The sequence below is a fragment of the Notechis scutatus genome, chromosome 3, assembly GCF_049901735.1.
Source record: "Notechis scutatus isolate UNSWTSFEM ecotype Mainland chromosome 3, rNotScu1.2, whole genome shotgun sequence".
NCBI lineage: Eukaryota > Metazoa > Chordata > Lepidosauria > Squamata > Elapidae > Notechis > Notechis scutatus.
The window spans coordinates 54,809,420-54,833,959 of NC_142011.1; the positions used below are offsets into that span (position 1 = coordinate 54,809,420).

At 37.1% G+C, this 24,540-nt stretch overlaps 1 protein-coding gene across 1 annotated transcript in view; it reads left to right on the forward strand.

The window, feature by feature from the left end:
- The window catches only part of STRIP1 (striatin interacting protein 1), a 32,030-nt gene that overhangs the window by 687 nt on the left and 6,803 nt on the right, over positions 1-24,540 (forward strand). The window contains exons 2-20 of the mRNA XM_087959986.1: positions 565-634; positions 3,042-3,116; positions 3,953-4,087; positions 4,755-4,875; positions 6,091-6,159; positions 7,067-7,173; positions 10,292-10,419; positions 15,475-15,657; positions 16,991-17,208; positions 18,008-18,073; positions 19,316-19,379; positions 19,557-19,628; positions 20,094-20,168; positions 20,448-20,545; positions 21,145-21,271; positions 21,371-21,471; positions 22,147-22,213; positions 22,335-22,439; positions 22,605-22,809. Of these exons, the coding sequence (XP_087816112.1) occupies positions 565-634; positions 3,042-3,116; positions 3,953-4,087; positions 4,755-4,875; positions 6,091-6,159; positions 7,067-7,173; positions 10,292-10,419; positions 15,475-15,657; positions 16,991-17,208; positions 18,008-18,073; positions 19,316-19,379; positions 19,557-19,628; positions 20,094-20,168; positions 20,448-20,545; positions 21,145-21,271; positions 21,371-21,471; positions 22,147-22,213; positions 22,335-22,439; positions 22,605-22,809 (2,086 nt within the window). The remainder of the gene's footprint in view (positions 1-564; positions 635-3,041; positions 3,117-3,952; positions 4,088-4,754; positions 4,876-6,090; positions 6,160-7,066; positions 7,174-10,291; positions 10,420-15,474; positions 15,658-16,990; positions 17,209-18,007; positions 18,074-19,315; positions 19,380-19,556; positions 19,629-20,093; positions 20,169-20,447; positions 20,546-21,144; positions 21,272-21,370; positions 21,472-22,146; positions 22,214-22,334; positions 22,440-22,604; positions 22,810-24,540) is intronic.

Sequence of the window (24,540 nt, forward strand, 5' to 3'; positions counted from 1 at the left end):
AGCTCTTCCTTAAAAAAAAAAAAAAAAAAGCTTTTTCCTAGTTATCTAAATAACAGAATGTCAAGAATTTGTAGTTATATCATACATTTCATTGTACTGAAATGACAATGTATTGGAGATGCCTAACAACAAAGTGAAAAAGGGGTGAAATACAATGGAAAAAATAGCTCCCCCCTCAGTCTAGGTGCAAATAATTTACAAGGGGGAAGGGCGGGCGAAGAATGAAGGTGTTCATCTGGAAATAGTCCATTAATAAAATTAGTGGATTTAGTTCTGAGGGTAGAGTGGCACCCTAGAGCTGCAGAGGGTGTTTGCTCTCTGGCAAGCCAAGATGGGGCATAAGTGACTGACCAAAGTAAGAAATCATCCTGGGTGAGAGTAAAAAATAAAGACCAAAGGTTTTTTGGGGTTTGAGCTGTGCTTCACTCCTAGTGAAAGTACCGGTTTCGTATATATGAATTACCATGGTAACAGTGAAGCTATATGGGGAAGGTTTAGCTTCTTTAATTTAAAAAAAAAAACAGCCTTGGAAAACAGTTTAGTTAAGCTGTCATCTTCTTCCAGGGCTATTCAGAATCACCAGACTTTGAGTTTGAATATGCAGATGCCGACAAGTGGATCGCTGAACTCTCAGGTAAAGCAAGAATTGCTTGAGTTCCTTTGCTTCTATCTGGCACAGTTTCCTTTCAGTGACCTAATTAAAATAAAAGTTAAATCAGTTCCTGTAATCTGTAGGGCTCAGTAGGCTTAGATTCAAAATGGACAAAGTTAGGCATGCTTGTAAGCAGCTGTCAGCAACTGGGTAAACCAAGCATTACATCCTGAATCATGGTACAACTCAAAGTGACTGACAGGTGCAACAGGAATGTGACTGTCCAGTTCTTTGAACCAGAAATGCAATGTAGCCTAGTAATTTCCACCATTGGTTTCATGTTACTAGTTAATTTTGCATAATTTTTATGAGGACTGCTTTATAAAGTTTTGGTGAAGTAGCATTCACAAGTTTTCATTTGGCATTTCTTTTGTACAGGTAGTCCTCAATTTACAACAAGTTGCTTAATAGCCACTCAGTTATGACAGATTATTTTAAAAAAGCTATTTATAACCCATCCTCAAAGTTAGGATTGCTGCAACCCCCATGGTCACATAATCACACTTCAGGCACTTGACAACCTGCTTGCATTTATGACAGATTGCAGCATCCCATATTCATATGGCTGTGATCTGCCCCATTTTTGCCATGTTCTGGCAAAAAAAACACCTGAATATGTTGGATTTGCATAATGGCCACAGTGTTCGGTTAATGATTATGTTATTCACTAAATGACCATGATGACTAGTTTTACAGCTGTTGTAAAACCAGAAGTAAAACTGTGTCTAGTGCCTCGACTTATATCTATGTCAGCTACAACTGTAATTCTGGTTGATTTAAGTTGTATAAACTGTCAAGTCCCCTTAACTGCAAAGCACAATCAAGGAAACTAGACTCATACCAATGACTCATCCCACTACATCAGCCCTCCTACCAGTTTAGGAGGGAAGGTTAATGGTTAATGAATTTTGACAGTGGGATCTAGGAAGAGAGCCTTCTCTGTCCCCGCCCTATGGGATATTCTCCTCCTCACCCCCTATGGTGGTTTGACATTGAAATGAGACACAGGGAACTGTCTCTGAGAAAAATGCCAACCCTGAGAGAACTCAGGTAGCAGTATTTATTGAGAAAAACACAAGCAAAATATACAGTATGCATATTCAGAAAACAATGACCTCAACAGGAGATTACTTCACCAGCATGAGAACACACAATCTTGGAAAGTCCCAGATGTTACCTTGCTAGGATGAGATCATACAGCCACGGAAAGTCTCATGGGAAAGTTTGGAAAGTCCCATGAGAAAGCACAACTGTGTACCTTGTACCTTGAACTTTCACCCATTTTCCTATTCCTTCTAAACTGGCAGAATCAAAACAGAATGAGGCACTCTGAGCAAAGATACTCCTACCCCACCAAGAATGCCCACATCTCCTAGACTTACTGCTAGTTATACAAAGGCCTTACAGAAAATGATAAAATGATCAATAGGTTATATTACCACACCCCCATACCAGGAGTCCTTCTGAGGGAGATGGGTCATTCAAAAATGTGAAAAATAAATGTTATTTAATACCAGGAACAAGGAATTATAAAATACAGGAACTTGAGAAAAAAAATAGGAATCCTCCAGTCCCCTCCAGCTTTATGAAAGAGTCCACTAGGATCTGGGCAGGAATCTCTTTGCAAAATTTAAATCTCTTCTTTCCAGAATGTTTGCTTTATGGATTGATCCCACTTCCTTGATATGCTTATTTGATGGTTTATTTTTAGGGACTTCAGCAAAGTCTCTTAGTGGTAACACTGTTAAATGTTTCTGTTTCTCAATGTTAGTCAACTTTCTAAATAGTGGTCAATTTGTCAATATTCTGTATTATCCTGTGAGTTGCTGATAGAAGATCACCTGAACTGGTTATTCTTTAACCCCAACATCATCTATCATGCTGTTTGGAGGATTCCCCCATAATTTCATTAAGATTGTCATTTTAGCATAAAAAGAAATTTATATCATACTACTTTGAATCTAATCTTATTTTATAGTACTTCCATAAAACGGAAATATGTCTTACGACATAACACATAAACAGTACATAGTTGAGAATTAGATCTGAATATCTAAACTATTACTAAAGGTTGGCTGTTAACCAACATGTGAAGCCATTGTTAAAAATCTGTTTTCAAATCATGCTTTGTGTTACCTGTGATGGATTAGCATCTTCTTTTCCTGCCTGCTTTCTTGTAGCCAGGGTGTTGAACAGAATTGTCTGGGATGATGCACCCTACCAGAGCCCAATTAAACTTGGTAAAACTAAACTTTGATAGCAATTCAAGGTGGCAAATTATCTTTCAATACTAAATTTTTAAAAGACTTGATATAAAATGAAGAGTCCATTCTATTTGAAATAAATGTCTAGTGTTATAAAGTAATGGACTTTTGTTCTCTTTTTGCAGAACTGTACAGTTATACCGAAGGTCCGGAATTCCATCTCAACAGAAAATGCTTTGAGGAAGATTTTAGGCTGCATGGTAAGACTAATTACTTTTTCCTGCTTGGAATGTCTTGTAGGCTTAGTCTGTATATGCTTTATTTAAAATGAGATGTTTTTATTTGTTTTTGTGAATCTTTCCTTTTATTTTAACAAAACCTTAATACATTTGTGTTTTCAATAAATCATAATGAGCTCCAAAATTTGGGGAATTCAGTGAGTTGTATTAGATAAATAAAATAGCTGTATCAACATGGAATGCTTATTGTGATGTGTGTGTGTGAGTGAGAGAGAGAGAGAGAGAAGAGGATTGGCATTTCTGAAACTACTATCAACCACTCCAGATTTTTTGTGATCTGTGATGTTTAGGGTGGGATAGAAGTTTCTTGTTTGGTTTTGATTTGATGTTAAAATGTGGCAATAATATGTGGCATATTTATTCATTAGTTTGTGGATAATGTAAAATTAGATCAGTTCAGGTCTTTGCCAGCTTCTGGGCATATTTACATATTATAGAAACAACTGAATTTTGTTGATAGGGCTAAAAATAGTCTAGTCCAAGGGTGAGCAACATAAGATCTTGTAATACCATAAAATAAAATCTGAAGCTATCCAAAATTAAAATATAAGTTTCTTAATTACAGTTGGCCAGAATCTTGTAAAGTCAGAAAATCTCATAAATAAAATGTCACAACATTTCATTAATGCTACATAAGCTTCTGAGATCTTGGAGGAAATAGCTGAAAGCACATAAGATTACAATCACTTTTTAATGGCCATTGCACAAAATATATATTTTTTATTACTGCAACAGTTACTTTTTTTTAAGAAAGGGATCAAAGCTATGTTGTGATTTAAAATAACTTGTATTTCTAGTGCTGGATAAAAAGTGGACAGAACTGGACACTAAGCAACATCATACTCATGCCATGAGACTCCTTGATGGCCTTGAGGTCACAGCTCGGGAGAAAAGGCTCAGGGTAGCTCGAGCCATTCTCTATGTTGCACAAGGTATGCTTGTATCTTTCAGAGAAACTGTTTAGTCTCTACTTACTAATTATGATGTCTTAACATAATTTTTCCCCCACCAATATTTCCTTTCAATGATAAAGAAATGTTAACAAAATCAGCAAAATTTATCTTTTATATTTATATCTAAATATAAAAGAATTTATATTTCCATTCAGCCTAATAACTGAATTACTGGACCAATTTTATTTTTATTCACAAATGTTAGAACTGGATTCTAGAAATACAATCACAAACCAAAAGTAGTGAAAATTTATTTTTGTGCCTCAACTTTACAAAAAGACTTCAATTTTATATATAAAACTCTCTGTGATTTCTAGTTAGTTATATAATAATTAACATAGATGCATTATCTTGCTTTAATTTCAATGTAGACTCATCTGTGTATTGTCCATAGGGAGTCAGTATAATGAAAACTTATCAACCCCCATGTTTTATTACCTAATTCTATAACAAATTTCCAGTTCGGTCCGTCCTAGAAATGATTTGAAATGGCTGTGATTCCATATACGTTTTGGAAAATTGATACCATAGCTTCTCTGTTAATATTATTTTATATTTCTTTTATTATTTGAATGTTGTAGTTTCTCTGCTCTGATCTAACAAGGGCAATCTTTCCTGAAATGCATCATATTTTTATTAATTTCAGGCACATTTGATGAATGTAGTTCAGAAGCTGAGGTTCAGTTTTGGATGCGATACAACATTTTTCTTCTGCTTGAAGTTGGAACATTTAATGCTTTGGTGGAGCTTTTGAACATGGAAATTGAGTGAGTTTCATGTTGTGACAGTGGGGCTTCTGAAAAGAATACAGGCTCTTTAGACATCCTAATTATGATCTGCCTCATCAAGATATATATATTTTGCCGCTTATGAAGGAAACATGCTATTTGTTCATCCAGTTTTATCTAATTGTTTCATTGAAAATTGCTTATTTGAAACAATATTCAGAGTATAGTTTAAAAAATGTAGTAGGTAGCACTACAGGTATTTTCATCTCCTTTTCTCCTTGTTACTTTTAATACAACAAAGAAAAGTTATCTGGAATGGATCATTTTGAGAATATCTTTGTGAGCTTGTCAGCTAGAAACTAATCTGAACCAATTAAAAAAACCTCTGTTAAAATAAATATGCATACATGTCTTTTGAGAGGAAATAAAGGCTAAAAACAGACACAAAAAACATACAGGTAGTCCTCAGGTTATAATCACTTATTCAGTACTTATTCATAGTTGTGATGTTGATGAATGAGAAGTCATTGAAGTTACAACCACATGATTGCACATGATCATAATTCAGGCACTTGGCAACTGACTCACAATTACAGTTGCAGCGTCCTGTAGTCACTTCATAGTACCCACGTACATTCCTTAGCAACAGTTGGTGCATAGCCTTTTCTGCCAGTTTGCTTGCCTGGACACAGTTTCACTGCCTCTTCCCAAGGGAACTTGCTTAGCTATGGAAATTCTGGTCCCAATTGCTATAATAATCCATAGATTGCCTGCATAGTTTTGAACAGGGGGGTGTATTCAGTCTTGCTTAATTTTCTGGAAAAGATGTGGGTTCTGTCATAGGCATATCTGGAACTGAGCTGATAGTTACTACAGAACGAGGAGAGTTGAGAGGACAGAAAAAGTAAACAATTTGAATGCAGTTATTCAGAGCCTGGTTTTTGCATTAGTTGGATCAAACATAGTTCCTAACTGATTGTTCAAAAGGTAACTAGAAGTTGCTCCTGAATTTCTAGTAGTTTCATACTATGAGGCAGATGAGTTTTCTCTCACTAGATCCTTTCTAGGTAATCAAATCAACAACTAAATTGGATAACTGCTGTTGGATAAGAGAGGGAATTAGAAGAGATTGATTGCCTTTGCAATCCAGTATGCCCACAGTACCCATGCTAATGTTTATCTAATATCCAATGTGACATTAGTTTCAGAAGGTGGTGTGGCCTAGAAAGCAGACATTTTTTTCTCTTTTCCTAGTAACAGTGCTGCCTGTAGCAGTGCAGTGAGGAAACCTGCTATCTCCCTGGCTGACAGCACAGATTTGAGGTGAGCAATTGCATATCAGTATGCACTATCAAAAACATGAGGGTGTGGTGTTTTTTTTGTTAAAAGAATGTTTTACCTTTTTTGCTCCATGTTAGATTGATATATTCTTATTAATAAAATCTGGTTTTCAATTGACATAATGTATTGCATGCCGTTATTAGGGCAGTGAAGAAGAAAAATAAAATAAGATCAGATGCTGAATAGAACATGCTTAGGGTGAATACTTTTGCACTGTGGATTCACTATGACTTTAAAACATTCTAGTCTCCCAGAAGATACTGCAAAGCTTTAAATCATCCAGCTTAGTGAATACTACTTCTGAGCCCCATTTTTATAGGCATAAAATCTCCCCAAACCACCAAATCTCAGTGGTGTATTTCCCCAGCATTCTTGGTGGGAAACCAACAGAAATAGTTGTGTTTAAGCCTCCAACATTCTTTATATAGCTCGACACAATGTTAATTTTTTTTGCCACAATTTAGATGAAAATAGTAGGTCAAATTCAAGCTGTGACTTCTTCAGAGACCTTGTTATATTATCCATTGTAACCATCTGTCAGCCACTGTCTATTTAAAAAAGGGCTGACTAATAAAAAAAAAACCTAACATGCCCTTGATTTGCATAAGAACCTTTTCTGTAAATAGTGTATTTTTCTTTAAGAAGTAAAGGTTGCTAAGCAACAGCAACCCTCAAAATAATGACATGGACCAAAAATAAAGTGTTTAGCTATTACTGTAAAATTTTGTTATTTCAAATGTAACATCTTTTTAAAAGCCTCTGTCATGCATGGGAACATTATGACGGATGGCTCTTTTACTTTGCTTATTGTTTTGTAAGATAGTTTTCAATGAAGCCAGCAGTGTTGTCAGGGCTTCCTCCTCCTAACCTGTTCAGTCTTTGATTGCAGGGTGCTTCTGAACATTATGTACCTTATTCTGGAGACTGTCCGTCAAGACTGTGAAGGAGATAAGCCTGAGTGGAAGACAATGAGACAGACCTTCAGGGCTGAGCTAGGTATGTCGTTTCTTCTCGCTCATGGTTCGGAATTTAGCTAGTTAAATAGCATTTGCTCACAAAGATAGGATTATTTTGTTGTCAGAAAAGGCTATACTAATATGAGAAAGAACTTTTATGTTGTGTTAATCAGTGCTGCCAGACAGTCAGAGTCAGCATCCCCATATTGTTTAATAAGACAGGTCTTTATTCCTAAGATGTCAGCTCATGATTGCTTCCAATATATCTCTCTTTTTCCATTGCCCTTCACAATCACTATCATTGTTGCCTGCCCTGCTTGTCTCAGCACTTCCCAGGCATTCTTCTCATTTGAACTGTGCGCAGAGAAAAAGCCATTGACATTCATTATTACCTCAAAGCTTCTCTCCATCCTTCTTCTGGTGGGATTTCAGGAGAGTGATAGACAAAATTTAATTGGCAGGGGGAAAGTCTCAGGAAATGTTGATCCCCTTTCAGACATCACTGAAGTTTCAATACTGAGGCTGTGTTATTATTATTATAATACTACTACTATATCTGGAACACCTTTAAAGACTGCCCAATTTACAGGGCAGTCTTACATATGTCTTCTCACAGATCACTGTTATTGAGATAGGTGAGATTTACTACAGGTAAGCATGTTTAATATGCAGCAGAACCTTGGCTTTAACCTTGAACAATTATCTAAGAAATTTAGCTAAACACTTATTCTATTTTCTCATATCAAACTAAACTAATAAATAAATTAACGATAATTTGTTGAAAAAAAATATAGCTAGCTGATGATATGATGCACTGAACCAGAATCAAACCATTATAGCATTGTATAGTGTGTGGCCAATCAATGTGGCTTTTTAAAAAATCTGGCTTGCTTTTAATCCCAATTTTTTAATGGAGAGCTGAGGTCCAGATTTGCATATGTAGCATAGAAACTTTCTGCCATGATCCCACTTCTAGATTAATATATTTTGCTGTAGTCCAGTATGCAGATCTATTGTAATGAACACTGGCTCTTGAAAGTCTCAGGCTGGGGGAAAAAACCCTGCATATTTCTGCATATTTCCTAAAGGGGTTCAGCTAGGATCTTCTATGGGCAAAACTAATGTGGTCAATAGAATGTTGAACTACTTCAGGGCAGGTCCACATTCCGTTCTTCAGTAAGCGTCATAGTTCATTGGATTCAATTTGATTTAACTCACATAAGAGTGAGTGGTCGGACTCATCTCTGGGAAGGATGAGTCTGCCCACTGAGGTGAGGTGAACCAGTTGCTTTTGTGATGTGGAGACAATAACTTGGTCCTCAACATCAATAAGACCAAGGAGCTTATAGTGGACTATAGAAGGGACAGATCAGACATCCAGCCCTTGCTTATCAATGGAGACTGAGTGGAGCAAGTGGCCAGTTTTAAGTTTCTGGGTGTTACCATAAAAGAGGACCTGATCTGGGGTGCTCACATTGCAGCACTGGTCAAAAGAGCCCAGCAGAGATTATATACCTGAGACTTCTCAGAAAACAACAACTGAATGAAAAATGGCTGGTGACCTTCTACTGCTGCACCATAGAGAGTATCTTAACTTACTGCATCTGTGTATGGTTTGCCAATTGCACAGTGGCAGATAGGAAAGCACTCTAGGGGGTTAATGTCATTGCCCAGAAGATCATTGGTTGCCCTCTCCCCTCTTTGGAAGAGCTTTATAGCTTCCGCTGCCTTAAGAAAGTTCAAAACATTCTCAAAGATCCATCTCATCCTGGGGACTTTTTTTGAACTATTACCATCTGGCAGATGGTACAGGATAATAAAAACAAGGACAAATAGGCTGAAAAACAGTTTCTATCCCAGGGCAGTAACTCTATTGAATTCTACTGTATAGTGCAATATGAATGCAATTTCAGGGGTTTTCAATTCAATGTATATAATGTGAAGGATGTGTGTTTGTGTTTATTTTCATAGTCATAATGTACACTGAAGATGGTATTTAATTTCATTGTATGAGGTGCAATGACAATAAAGTAAAGTAAACTAAACTAAACATAAGAGTTACTGTCTGTATTCATAAACATAGTGAATTACAGACTAGCTAAATTTTAGCCTAGTATTCTGTGTGACCCTACCTATGGTCCACTGGATTATGTTGTAATGATAGATACCTACACTGAACAAAGTTCTAAACTAGTTGATCTCCAAGTTTCTATTGAATATTTTAACTGAACTCATACATCACCTTAAGCCAAGGTTTGCTTGTTAAACAATATTCTTTAAAATGATGATTGAGCTTTGACTTCTGGCACCATAGGACTTATTTGTTTTTCATTTACTCTTGGGAAAAACTACAATATCTGTATGAGGAATCATGGACCATTATTGATGTTATTTGTTGCAGCATGTGATATAATATATATAAACACCAAATTCTAAGTTTTGATACTAGCATCTGCCTTCTAGCTTCCTGTGAGACAATATTTCACACATTTGAGAACAGAGTGAAGAAAGCAGATAGGAGGCATGTTTTTCCATGAGACCTTGATTCCTTCTGGTCCCCAGAATTATTGTGTTCACTGGAACAGACAAGGTGGAGAAAGCAGTATGATGACGATGCAAGTCCCACTCTTTTCTGTATGCAAAACACTACCCAAACATAACTGCTGTTGCATGTTCTCATAAATCAAGAATGAGGATAGCAGGATGAATCTTGATGCATGGAGAATGATTACATTAATTACACTATTGGAGTTAAATGAATGCCATAATTGCAAATATAAGTTTATTATTTAACTGGATTAAACTATGTACAAGAACACAGAATGAGCAGAAAATTATTCTGAAAAATATGGCAAATTAGCCAGAAGCTTTATTGGATTGACAGTAGAGAATGATGTTCAAATACTCAAAGGTGCCTTTTCAAAAGGCAACTGGATGTTGTTTTTCCTTGAAGGCATTTCGCTTCTCATCCAGGAAGCTTCTTGGATGAAAAGCGAAACATCTTCAAAGGAAAAGAAAAGTCCAATTGTCTTTGGAAAAGTCACCTTTGAGACAACCATGACCTAGATGACTGAGTATCTCCATAGATATTCAAATATGTAGCACAAAAATTCAGTGGTCTCATGTGACACATTTGTTACCAACATATTATTTTTCAGGGGCACCTCTATATAACAATGAACCATTTTCTGTGATGCTCTTCGGCATGGTCACCAAATTCTGCAGTGGCCATGCTCCACATTTTCCTATGAAGAAAGTGTTGCTGCTGCTCTGGAAGACTGTCCTGGTAAGAGGCTCCTGTTTACAAATATATGATGCTTCATCAGGTTGTTTGTTAATAGCTTTAGATTGGTGGTTGGTACAATCCTGAAGTGATGGCAATATAGTAATTTAAAGCTAGGGAACATTATTAGGTCTAAAGTTATTTTTAGTATAGCATGTCATTATAATTCAACAATATGTGCAAGCCATTGTGAGGATGTCCAAATAGTCTGTATGTTCCTTGTGCTAGATCAGGCGTGTCAAACTGGTTTTCTTTGAGGGCTGGATCAGCATTGTAGTTCTCCATGGGCTGGCTGGGGTGGGGGAGATGGCACGGATGCCTCCTGCAGCATCCTACCTGCCAAAATGGGGCACGGGGGGCTGAGCACGGTCTCCCTGTGTCCCGTTTTCAGCCTGGAAGGCCTCCTGCAGCACTTTGCCAGCCAAAACAGGGAACGGGGGGGGCATGTGCACCCCTCCCCAATGCCCCATTTTCAGCCTGGATGGCTCCAGCAATTTGCCAGCCAAAATGGGGCACAGGGGGACCATGTGTGCCCCCCCGCACCCTGTTTTCACTAGCAGAGGTACTGCAGGCTGCTTCTTTGTTATTTCTAGGCCAGCCCTGCGAGCCAGATTTAAGCACCCCATGGGCTGGATCCTGCCTGCAGGCCTTGAGTTTGACATCCCTGTCCTAGATGAAAGCTACAATCACTAAAAGTTCTCACATTTTTACACCCTCTTTATGAGTGCTCAGACCCATGTGACTGGATTGGTATATAAATTGTGTTAATAAATAAATAAACATTGATGGCTGAGGCATGATCCTGAACAGTGTCTAGAAAAATATCTCTGTTCTGTATGTTAGCGAAAAAAATAAGCAGATACTTATTTTTAGCAGTTAGTATATCTGGCTTACAGCCATATTCCCTGCACAAATACATTGTACAAATACATGTACAATAATATAAATCTATTAAATTTGAAAACATTTCCACTGCAATGCTTTGGACCTATTTTATTCCTTCTACTATATATTTTTTTCTTATGTTCAATGTGTCTGATTCTTGGAGATGGCCTGGGCCCTGTAGTTTTCTTGGCAAGTTTTTTCAAAAGTGGTTTGCCATTGCCTCCTTCCTAGAGCTGAGAGAAAGTGCCTGGCCCAGCTGTCTGCCCAGGGCCAGAAAAACCGTCCCCTAAAAAAAAAAAAAACAAAAAAAAAAAAAAAAAAAAAAAAAAAAAAAAAAAAAAAATGATTTCATGCCCTAGAGCTCCCAGTTTCTAGCTTGGTGCCTTAAACACTACACTAAATTAACTCTCAAAATTATAGCCATATTTTTGCCAAAATTGTTGAGATACTGCTAGAATAATGCTATTGTTGCTTTCCTATGTTCATTACATAACGAAATACCACCTGATTACCAATTGCTTGAAAAAATGCAAGTGGTTCCATTAAGCTAAACCTGCAAACTTCAACTTGCCATTGACATTTGATTAAATTAGTGACAACATTGCTGTAAATATGAAATGAGACCACCCATTCATTTATTAGAATTAATTGACAGTTTCCTAGTATGATTTGATTGCTTATTGTACCCTATGACTATTAAGTGTTGTATCTTATGATTCTTGATGAATGTATCTTTTCTTTTTATGTACACTGAGAGCATATGCACCAAGACAAATTCCTTGTGTGTCCAATCACACTTGGCCAATAAAGAATTCTATAAAGAATCCTAATATGTATGTACGTATGTATGTATGGTATTCAGCTTTGTATGGTATGTATGGTATTCAACTTAAGAAAACATATATATATATATACATGCACCATATCCGGGCATGCAACAAAGTACTTACTACAGCCCCCCGCTCTCCCCCATTTCGCATGTTTAATATGGGGGTTAATTTGGGGGAGGGCTTAATGTTATGCCGATAAAACATGGTGGGGTATTGGTGGAGGCCGTATTGTTGGAGAAACACGGTACATATACGTATACATATACGTGTGTGTGTGTGTGTGTGTGTGTGTGTGTGTGTTAAGTTTTCACGGTACTTACATGTAGGTATTCAGCTTTGTTCGGGTATTTTCCACGTCATTGTAGTTGTGCTTTTAAGTTTAGCAAGCGTTGGCAGAATCTCATCTGCCATCATCAGGCTTCGATGATGGCAGATGAGATTCTGCACGTGCTCAACTAAAATACAACAATGACGGAAAATACGGAATCTGTGTGTGTGTGTGTGTGTGGATCTTTGTTATTCGGGTTTCTCCGCGTAAAATTAGAAGTATCTAGGCGATGTTTCAATGAAGTCTCATTCATCATCTTCAGGCTTGTGTCTTCGGGTTTGTGCTTCTCGGAGTAATGTGAGCTTGCAGCTGCTTCTTCCTTTTAACTGCTAGTGGGGGTGTGACTTGATTGGGTGGGGGCTTGGCTGTGTTCTGATTGGGTGGAGGTGTGTTCTCATTGGGGTTTGGCTGTGTTCTGATTGGTAGCGGGGTTGGCTGTGTTCTGATTGGCTGGGGGTGTGTTCTGTTCAGGTGGGGGCTTGGTTGTGCTCAGGTTAGTCTTAGTTGCCGGGGGATTTGAGCTGGTGAGCTGTCATCTTGTTGTTTGGTTTCGCGTTCGTGGTCGTGCCACATCTTCATGGTGGGCGTCAGTTCGCTTCATGTATGGGTTGGAGGGGTTTGAAGCGGGTAGTGATGCAGCTGCGGTACGGCTTCTGGTCCGTGGTCTCATCTTCTGTGTGGGTGTGAGTCTGCTTTCTACATGGAAGTGTGGTGGTAGCATCTTGTGTGGCCCTCGTGGGTGTGGGTCTGGTGTCATTCTTCATGTTAGGTACTCGTTTGTTAATGAGGGCGGGTTTCCAAATGGCTGGTAGGCGGGAGGTATCATCTTGTTTATTCATGCTGTGTGGGCGTTTTTCTATTTCTATGGCTTCTCTGATTATTCTGTTGTTAAAGTGTTCGGTTTTGGCGATAGGTCTGGTATTTTTAAGGTCAATCTCATGTCCTGTGGCTTTGAGGTGTTGGACCAGGGAAGAGGTCGGTTCTTCTTTTTTGATTAAGTTCTTGTATTCTTGAATGCGTGCACTTATTCTTCTGTTAGTTTTTCCGATGTATGTGGTGGGGCAGGCGGTGCAAGGGATTTCGTATAGTCCTTGGTTTTCTAACTCGATTTTGTCTTTAGGGTTTCTTAGGATGGTGGATATTTTTCTGTTTGTGCAGAATGCTGTTTTAATGTTGTGTTTTTGGAGGATCTTGCTGATTTTGTCTGTAGTGCCTTTTATATATGGGAGGAGGGCTTTGCCGTTCTCTTGTTCTCTGTCTTGGATTTTGGTTGGGGTTTGTTTTGGATTAGGTGGGTAATCATCTTTCTTTGGAATCCATTGGCTGTTAGTACGTTAGTGAGAGTGTGTAGTTCGGTTTTTAGGTGTTGTTCGTCGGCTAAGCATTTTGTTCTGGAGATGAGTGTCTTGGCTATGGAATTGATCTGTGCTGGGTGGTGGTGTGAGAGTGCGTGTAGATAGCGGTTTGTATGTGTTTTCTTCTGGTAGATGGTGTGTCCTAGGGAGCCATTGGAATTTTGTATACTAAGATATCTAGGAAGGGAAGTTGATTGTTAGCTTCTGTTTCCATGGTGAATTGTATTTTGGGGTGTAGGCTGTTGAGGTGTGTGAGGAAGTTGTTCAGTTTTTCTTTCCCATGTGGCCAGATTATGAAGGTGTCATCTATGTATCTGAGCCAGAATTTGGGCTTGTGATCATATTTTTCTAGCGCTTGTGTTTCAAAGTGTTCCATGTAGAGGTTTGCGATGACAGGTGAGAGGGGTGATCCCATGAGTGCTATTTGTTTGTATTTTTGTCCGTTGTAGGTGAAGTATGTATTGGATAGGCAGTGGTTGGTCAGATCTAGGATGTGCTTGGAGGGGTTGTATTTGTTTTGGATGGCTGTCAAGGCTTCTTTTATAGGCACTTGGGTGAAGAGGGATATGACATCGAAGCTCACTAGTAGGTCTAGCTGGGTTGTAAGTTTTGTTTCTTTATGATCTCGATGAACTGGAATGAGTTTCTCACGTGTGAGTTGATGGATTCTGCATAGGGCTGTAGTTGTTTGGTGAGAAATTTGGCTAGGTTTTGTAGAGGTGAGCCTATGGAGCTGACTGTTGGTCTAAGTGGGGTTCCTTCTTTGTAGATCCAGTTTAGTGTAGTGGGTAAGGCATCAGGGTAGTAACTGAAAGACCATGAGTTCCAGTGCCACCATGAGCACAAAACTAGCAGACACATTCAGCTATGGAAAGGGGGCAGTGGTAAAACACTTCTGAAAAATATTGTCAAGAAAATTGTAGGGACTTGTTCTAGCAGTCTCTGAGGAGAAAAAAAACACACCACCTTCCATCATAGCTCTCCATTGCTGCCATGCTGGTACCCTTAATCGTTGGGCAATTTCCAGTTCAGCTATTTGCTGTAAAATGTTATCACACTGGTGGAAAAAAAAACTTCCTCATGTAATAGTTTTCATTTTCCAGAATAATATATCCTTTGACAGACTGCTGGAGAGCTCTTTTCCATATTGTAGCAGAGCTGTTACGGCCAGAGGGAAAGCCTCATTCCTTCATCATTCTTAAATGTATTATTTCAGTTGCTGCCAGCCTTTCCAGGAGTCCTGCTCATTAACAGACAGAAAGCATACACTGTAATCTTAATCCTTGGGTCAGAGGTTCTTCCCATACAAGAGTCTTTAAAAGTTAATTGGAAAAGGGATTGTGAAGCAGGTTGAATATTAGCTACAGTTGTGGCCCAGTGCTGGACCAGGGACCAGAGGTTGGGGACCCCTGATTTAATGTCTTTGTATTTAAGTACACACAATTATTTCTAAAATTGTCTAGAAAAATCAAAACACTGGGGATGATAAATTACTTTTAAGTGAATTACTACAGTACTGTAGTAACTGAACAAAACTACACATCATAAAAGTATTTTAGAATTACACAAAAAATACAAAGATCTTGATAGTTCACCAGCTGACAGGCATCTGAGGGGTAAATCACAGGACCAAAGTTCAGGGTGTTTGCTATCCTTTTAGTGCACCCTTGGAGGATTTGAAGAGCTTCAGGATATGAAAGCAGAGAAACGAGAGATGCTGGGTCTTCCCCCACTTCCTGAGGATAGCATAAAAGTGATCCGCAACATGAGAGCTGCGTCACCTCCGGCATCGGCTTCGGATTTGATTGAGCAGCAACAGAAACGGGGTCGTCGGGAACACAAGGTGAATTTTAGAACTATAGGACTTAGTAACTTCTGGGGGAAGTATGGTGAACTGTATGGCAACCTTTTGCATAACCAACAGTGACAGCAAAGACCAAGGAATTCTCTCTGGATAAGGAGTTGATAGGAGATTGTCCACATATCCACTCCAGATGGCTGCTTCTCATGAAACCACAGGATTGTAGTTTTCCACAGATTTGAGTGCCTAAAGATGATAGGATCAGTCATCGTTCTCACAACTGCAGCAGAACCTTTTAAACAACACTAAAATCTCACTTTCTAATTACTTTTGGAAATTGCCTATTAACTTTCTTAAAGCTGTTAGAGATCTTCAGAATGACAGGCTTGACGTTTTCATCATATTACTCTAGTTTATCATCACCTCTGAACAAAAGAAAAAATAATTACAAGAATTGAAAGAATTTGAAATAAATAGCAAAAAGCTAAATAAGGTTTTTTTTATCTAAAAAGTTATAAATGGACTGAGGGTCTGTATAAATTTGGAATATTAATTTTTACTATAAGATTTTAGAATTAAATATAAAAAATAAACATTATAACATCAGCAGTATTAAAGGAGATTTTTGAAGAATGGAGCCAGGATTAGTAATACTGTCAATAATAATGTCAGCTTACATTGCAAAAAATAATGGAGTGACAGATGTAGAACAAATTTTATCTATCAAGCTATAGAAAGTACAGAATGTGAACTATAAATGAGAGATCAAGAGAACAATTTGGAAAGTGACACTTTCCTGGATATGCAGAATTAACTAGATTTGTTAACATTTTGAAGAAAACTGATGGAATAAAGAAGACTTGAAAAGAAGCCAAGTCCTGTGACAGTATTTGATTGAATTAAAAATTAAGACCATTAGAAGTAAAAGGAAGGAATATAAAGTTGATTTATTTGATCAAGTTTAAAATAAGATTTTTTTCAATGTCTTGGCAACCTTTTGTGGACTTTTCCCTGACACTGGGATTGAAAATTTGATATTTTATGGATTTGCTTATAGATAAGGGATTTAATACAGGATGAAGAAAAATCTGTTTAACTTTATAGGAAGCGAAGTGTTATTAACTTTGTTTACATTTGTGATGAAGATTGGAAGTCACTTCTTTATGTATTCATTTTTTCTTTTTCCATGCACTTTTTATTTCCATTCTCTTATCTTTCTCTAATTTAATTTATATTAGTTTTTACTGTTGTAATTAAAATTATTAAGAACAAATATATTAAAAAAATAACCAGAAAGCTTTAGCAGTAGAAACAAATAGTGTTGAGATGCAGAATGTGAGCTAACTAGCCTCTCATTGAATGTTTGTTCCTCCAGGCTCTTATTAAACAGGATAATCTAGATGCATTCAATGAGCGAGATCCTTACAAAGCTGATGATTCCCGAGAAGATGAGGAGGAGAATGATGAAGACAATAGTCTTGAAGGGGAGACATTTCCTCTTGAAAGAGATGAAGTGATGCCTCCTCCTGTGCAGCACCCTCCAACTGACCGACTGACATGTCCAAAAGGTTTGCCTTGGGCACCCAAAGTCAGGTCAGTCCTTAGCCAGGATTGTTGAAATGAAGAAAAATCTTCTTTAAGTTTAAAGATCAGCTTCTTGAGTTTCAGATGAGGAGAATAAGCTGTGTGTTTACAGTGACAATCTTTATAGGTTGGTGATTTGGGGAAATGCTTGAATTGGGCAATACTTTATCCATTTCCTATTGTACTTCCAGGGAGACTTGGTTTGCATAATCTAGATGCATGGCTACACAGCAAACAAAACATACCAGCAAGTATATATACAGTGCATTCAAAAAGTATTTGGAATCCCTTCATTTTTGTCAATTTTGTTACGTGATTATGATATATGGTATTTCAGTTGTTTTTCTTTTGAATAAATTTAGTAAATTTACACACATGTCTAAAATTCTGTTTTTACTTTGTCATTATGGGATACTGAGTGCAGATTAATGAGAAAAAAAGAATTTCAACAACTGTAAAATTAGGCTGCAGAATAAAAAAATTGACAAAAGTGAATACTTTTCGAATGCACTTTGTTTTGGGGTTATGAAAGACTGGTATAGGATCTCTCAATTACCATCTTCAGCCAAGAAAACCAACAGCACCAAAGACTGTTTAAAGTACTTTTAGTACTTGAAAGTATATATGCAATGTCTGCTGCTTTCAATGAATTCAAGGGTTGGCTAATTATAGTAAGAAGGATATATGTGTTATGTGCAATTGCCCTTAGATGTAGAGTTGGAAATATGTCTAAGGCCAGCACTGGCTAATCCCTACAGTAGATTTCTGTTCAGTTTGATTGAATGTTGATTTGGTTTCTTTTCTGTAGGGAAAAAGATATTGAGATGTTTCTGGAATCTAGTCGAAGCAAATTTATTGGCTATACCTTGGGGAGGTGAGTTAAAGCAGCTTAATTTGCATGTTGGCCATTAAACTAAACTTAATTGTTGGTAATTTGAATTATATGTATATGTGTGTACAAATATTTATATATATTATGATACCAGAATATGAAGTTTTATTGTCTTAATCATTCTTGCTGATGCCATTACTGTAACATGTGTATACATTTCTGCTCTATTGTTGCACAATATGCCCAGCACTAAATTCCCCGCTCCCTCTTTCAAATAAATTCATAAAGTCATTTCAAAAGTATAAATACATCACTACCCTTCTTTAGAAAACCTTTTTAAAGTTATTTTGTGTGTACTATAGAATGTCCTTAGGTTATAGTACAACCATTCCTTCAGTAACCATTAAGACTTGCAGCAGCACTAAATGAGAGTCATTTATAAAGATCCTCAGAATTCTGGCTATCACAGTTTCTCCAGTTGTATGACCACAATCTAGTCTCCTGGTTTGCAATTATGATGTTGCAATGAGCCATGGTCACATGATTGCAATTTCTGATGTTCCTTGCCAACTTCGCACAAGCAAAGTCAATGGGGAAGCCAGCAGGAAATTGGAATTTGCAGTCATATGAGGTGCTACTTAATAATGGCAAGGAATTTGGCAGAACTGCCATCACTAAGCAACATGCTTATGTGACACCATACTTTATGGCCATGTTAATTAGTGATGGCCTAATTGCTATTCTAATCTGAGAACTACCTGTAATTTCGGGGGATGGGGGTTGAGGAGCAGGATGCCTTTGAGGCAGTCTTGACTCCTGATGACTACATGGACATGTCCATGCAATTTTTTTAGCAACATTTTTTGGAAATGGTTTGCTATTGCCTTCTTTCTAGGGCTGGGAAAGTGTGGCTGGCCTACAGTCATCTTGTATCTTGTAGATCTTGTATCTAAAGTGGGACTAGATCTTACAGTGTCCTAGTTTTTAAGCTGGAGCTTTTAACGGCTACATCAAACTGACTCTCATAACTCTTTAAGAAAGACTTAAATATTATTAAGATTCAAATACATATACATATGTGTATATATATTATCTTTATAATTTCTATTTTATTTAGGTTCCAGAATTTATCCAAATTTTACACTTTTTCTTACCTATTACACTGGACTGTCTTTCTGTAAAAGCCGTTGTTTGTAATACTCCTGTTTGCAGGTTTAACAAAATAACCAGTTTTTTTTTTACATTTTTATCAGCTGAGTTTTTCAATTTCCTTTTTCTCTCCAGTGACACCAACACCGTAGTGGGATTGCCAAGACCAATTCATGAGAGTATCAAAACTCTAAAATTGGTGAGTTTCCGATTGTCCATGCTTTTTCATTTTGAGGTTTAGAGAACCTCTCAGAGAGAGGCTCATTTTCAGTTTTATCCCATCTGCTGCTGCTGCTGCTACTTTCTCAGACAATGTTTGACAGAACAATCAGCTCAGGCTTATGAAGTAAATTTTCTGTGTCTTGTTACTTTACAGCACAAATATACATCTATTGCAGAAATTCAAGTTCAAATGGAAGAGGAATATCTGCGTTCTCCCTTGTCAGGGGTAAGTGTCCTGGGAAGAATGCCTAATGTTGAAGAAAGGCATCCTTCTGGAGAGTGATGGGAAGAAAACATATTTCTCTTGTAGAATTGGACTTGTCGTTGACTCTTTTATTTGCAGATGCTGTGTGTGACCTAGTCTTTTAATTTTTTAAAATATGTTTATCATTTATACCCCCTCCTCACATTCATGCAAGATAGTCTGAAAAATGATAGAAAGAGAAATGATTAAAAAGCATTTATCCCCCTTTCTCAAATAAGAGTATCTACCATGACAGAAAATAGCTGTTCCATTCTGCATACAATTGTTTGTATGTTAAGATGCTCTGAAATTGTTGTCTGTCTTTGGAAAACATTTTTAGGGTAAACAGTTGCTTTGTCTTCATTCTGATATAAAATGAAATGTTCAAACTATGCCAGTTAACTTTGAATTGAAAGACATGTTGCAATCATCTGCTTGTGTTAATAGGGGGAAGAGGAGGTTGAGCAAGTTCCGGCTGAAATCTTATACCAGGGTCTTCTTCCTAGCCTGCCTCAGTACATGGTGAGTTGAAGTCTTTTTGGGGTGCCTATTCTCTCTTAAGAAGTTTCTTTCTCTGTTTCTTAATCTCCCCGTCATTTTCTTGTGGCAGAAATTAGCTGCTTGCTTTAGCGTTCCTATTGTACAGGTTTATCCCGTCTTGATAAAACTTATCTTTGATATATATTTTGTTTTGTGAAGCTTTTATGTTAATATCCTGCCATCATCAATATCTAGGAAGTTCCCTCTTTCTTACCCATGCTTCAGAAAGTCTTCGCTACAACATTTAACTATGATTTGTAGATTGCCTTGCTGAAGATTCTGCTCGCTGCAGCACCCACCTCCAAAGCCAAGACTGATTCCATCAATATCCTTGCCGATGTTTTACCAGAGGAGATGCCGTAAGTCTTAGTCCTAAGCCAGAAAGAAGCAAGCAGTGCATGTAATGGATGAAGATAGAAGATGCCAAATAGATAGTGACGTGATTGTTTCTGTTTTAGAGTTATACTGATTTAGAATTTTGGTATCATTTTATATGTAAGATCAAAATGGCGTTAATCAGATATATTGAAATAAAACATGCAGTAATATTAGTATCCAACCTCCCCCCCCCACCCCTCCATTTTACAAAGCTTCAAAGAGGGAGGTTTAAGTAATCAAAACTAAAATTAAAAGCTGAGTTAAAGAGAAAGCATGTCTGAAACTAAAACTAAAGACACCAAGTGTTCCTTCCTTGAATGAGAGTTCTAGGGTTGTCTTACAATGTGACCAACTATGTTTGGAAAGGAGTGGAATGTATAGCAGATTTCTGTTGTTGAATGCATTGGGCTGGTAGAGAATCATAGACTGGATTTTCATTTAAACTCTTGCAAACAAAAGGCTTTGCAACACCGAGAAACAAACAATAGCTGAACCAAAGTTTAAAGTCTGCCTATGATATATATACTATTATATTTAACATAGCAATCACAAAAGTTAATACTGCTGGTCTGGTTTCCAGAACAACTGTGTTACAGAGTATGAAGCTGGGCGTTGATGTGAATAGGCATAAAGAGATTATTGTGAAAGCTATTTCTGCTGTTCTGCTGCTGCTGCTCAAGCATTTTAAACTGAATCATGTATATCAAGTAAGTATGCACCGGTTTGAGCCAATATCACTGGAAATGGGATGAGGTGATGGAAGAATTTGCTTCCCTAACATACTCTGTTCTGTTTTTCTTCACCAGTTTGAATACATGGCTCAACATCTAGTGTTTGCCAATTGCATTCCACTTATATTGAAATTCTTCAATCAGAACATCATGTCATACATCACAGCAAAGAATAGGTAGGTGGGAATGATGAGCATTGCATATGTAAAAATAGTATGTGCATGGTACTAAATATATAGCCCTTAAAATAACAGGTTTTTGCTTTCAGGTAGGAATACAAAGTAAAGTCTTCTATGGTGACATGGGCAGCAAATAAATTTAATAAATAAATAATAACTATGCCGTTGAGAAAGGCCTGCTGAAGAAATGGCTCTAGTAAATAGCTTAGAGATATGTTTTTTTAACAAAAAATAAGAGCTATGATTGAGAGAGAAATGGAAATTAATGATACTAATCTCCATAAATACTCTTCAAAACTGGTCAGAAGTTATGAATAATGCATACTTTACCTAATTTGCCAATCTTCTACAGAAGAAATTAATTCTGCTTTCCAAGAATCATAGAGTATTCTAGCAGATATTACTATATACAAAGCCAGTTCAATATATTTGGTAGGAATAAAAGGTTTAGTAATATTTAATAAAATAGATAATGGGCTGGGCAAATCAATACTGGTTAATCTATCAGAACATTATCTACAATTTTATTTAACTGTAAAATTGATATATTTTTTGCCTTTGTTGCACATCAGTTGATCTGATTCCGCAGCCATTGGATCACACAGTCCTTAATTTGATAACTTTCTTCATCTTACATCACTAGCAATTCACTCAGGCATTCTTATGTTTCAGCATTTCTGTTTTGGATTATCCATATTGTGTGATACATGAACTACCAGAGCTGACTGCAGAAAGTTTGGTAAGCAAAACTACCTATAATTTTACTTTGATAGGCACATGCCAAAATCGGACAGAAATACCATTACTGGCTCTATTAACTCTTCTGTTTTCATAATACATATTTTTGCTTTCCCTTACAGGAAGCTGGAGACAATAATCAGTTTTGCTGGAGGAACCTATTTTCTTGCATTAATCTTCTTAGGATACTGAATAAGTTAACAAAGTGGAAACACTCTAGGACCATGGTAAGCTGGAATATTTCCATATGTTTGTTTATCACTATATAGATTTATATGTATGATGCGCTGGATACTGTTGGACGCTTACCGTAATCTTGATCCTGGGTGTATAAATGATGTCAGAGGCAACAATGTAACTTAGACAACTGATCTTCTACTTTACCTTTCCAGATGCTGGTAGTTTTCAAGTCTGCTCCCATTCTAAAAAGAGCCCTGAAAGTGAAGCAAGCCATGATGCAACTCTATGTATTGAAACTTCTCAAAGTGCAAACAAAGTACCTGGGACGTCAGTGGAGGAAAAGCAACATGAAAACTATGTCTGCAATCTACCAAAAAGTGCGACATCGGCTCAATGATGACTGGGCTTATGGCAATGGTATATATCTTGTGTCTGTCTCCTCTTGTTGCCTCTACCCTCCTAGCCTCAATGTAAACCTTTCAGGAATGCTGATTTGTTGGTAGCAGTCCATGTTCCTTAATGAACAGACTTCTCCTCTAAATGTGCTGTAATGATATATTGTTTTCTGAATGGACATGCTTTACTAAGACAAAGTATAGCTTTGTCAATAACTTTATGTATAGAATCATCACAGCCTTGGGTAAGGTGCTATTAATCAATGAAAATCAATTTTGCAGGTAAGTTAGTTGTGAAGAGCAAAATTTAAAAGCCCATGTAGGTCATGTTCTGGTTGGTTGCCAAGTGAGCCAGATGTTTGGATTTGGCATTTTTATCCATCTGTTGAGTCTTTCCCAAGAACCTGGGATAGATAAATGTTATCATTTGATGATATTGAAGATACTGTTGCGGGATGTAAGTTATTTCAAGTAGTTTTTATCAATTCCTGTGGTGTTCAAGTAGTGCTAACAGATGTTTTGGGATTACATCCAAGGAGCCTTTTAATATTTTGTACTATCTTTGCTTTTTTTGCCACAGTCATTTTACTTGTATTTTGCAAGTTTTGGTATTTTGTACTTTTCTCTAGTTCTTTCTTTTCAATTTTGCTCTTTCTAGACACTTCCCTGTTCACTAATCAGAATTTTTTGGATGTTTTATTGACAATTGTTAAATCTGAGTTGTTATATAGCAGGTGCTTGTCTGTTTGAACTCTAAAGTCCCAAAGTATTTCCATTCACTATTACTTTATCTATTATCTAGTGGTCCCACCAGTTCTTGCTTATTTTGTCATGCCATTGTTATCTTTTTGTAGCAGCTATTGTTATTGAAAAAAGATGGCATGCTACGTATGAGATGTCATAAATGAGGAAATATATGCATTTTATCCCTAGTAATAATATTTCTTGAGAGTCTCCAGTGTTCACAGTCTTGTAAATAAATAATATTGTGAGCCTGTATGATAGCATTTTGGAACTCTTCTATCAATAATATTTAGTTGTGATGAGCAAGAAATTGTCACAGGTAGTTCTCAACTTATAACTACAATTGGGGCTGGAATTTTCATCATAAATCCTGATGGTCATAAATTGAGTTGGACCCAATTTTACAACAATTTTTACAGTAGTCAAGTCACCATGATGGTTAAGGAAATCACATGGTCATTAAACGAATCATGTCATTAAGCAAATCCAGCTTTCCTAATGAATATTTTTGCCAGAACATGGCAAAAAAAGGTTGCAAATTATGATCTCATGACCACAGAAAGCTGCAACCAGTTCATAAAAGCAAAGCAATTGCCATGTAACGAATTGTGATCATGTCATTGTGGGAGTGGTGCAATGGTCATAAGTGCAAATACAGGTCATAAGTCACTTTTTCTGAGGTTGTTGTAACTTTGAACTCTTGTTAAATGGTTGTAAGTCAAGGACTTAGGATCTGTGTTGTAAAGCACTGTTGATGCTTTGATGGCTGGTATGCAGGACTGAAAGTAACTGAAGCTTCTAAAACATGTTCTTCATGGAAATAGACAAAAAGCTGGAGCCTCAAATTCAGAAGCATAGACCAATTAGGGTTAATTAATTGCAATTAGGGTTAATTGCAATAGGGGTTAATTTGCCATTAGGGTTAACTAGGAGAGGAACTGGGACAAAATGCTATTCCAAAGGATCATATTGTGGGAGAGCTCTACTTTCCCTGTGCAATCATATCAGC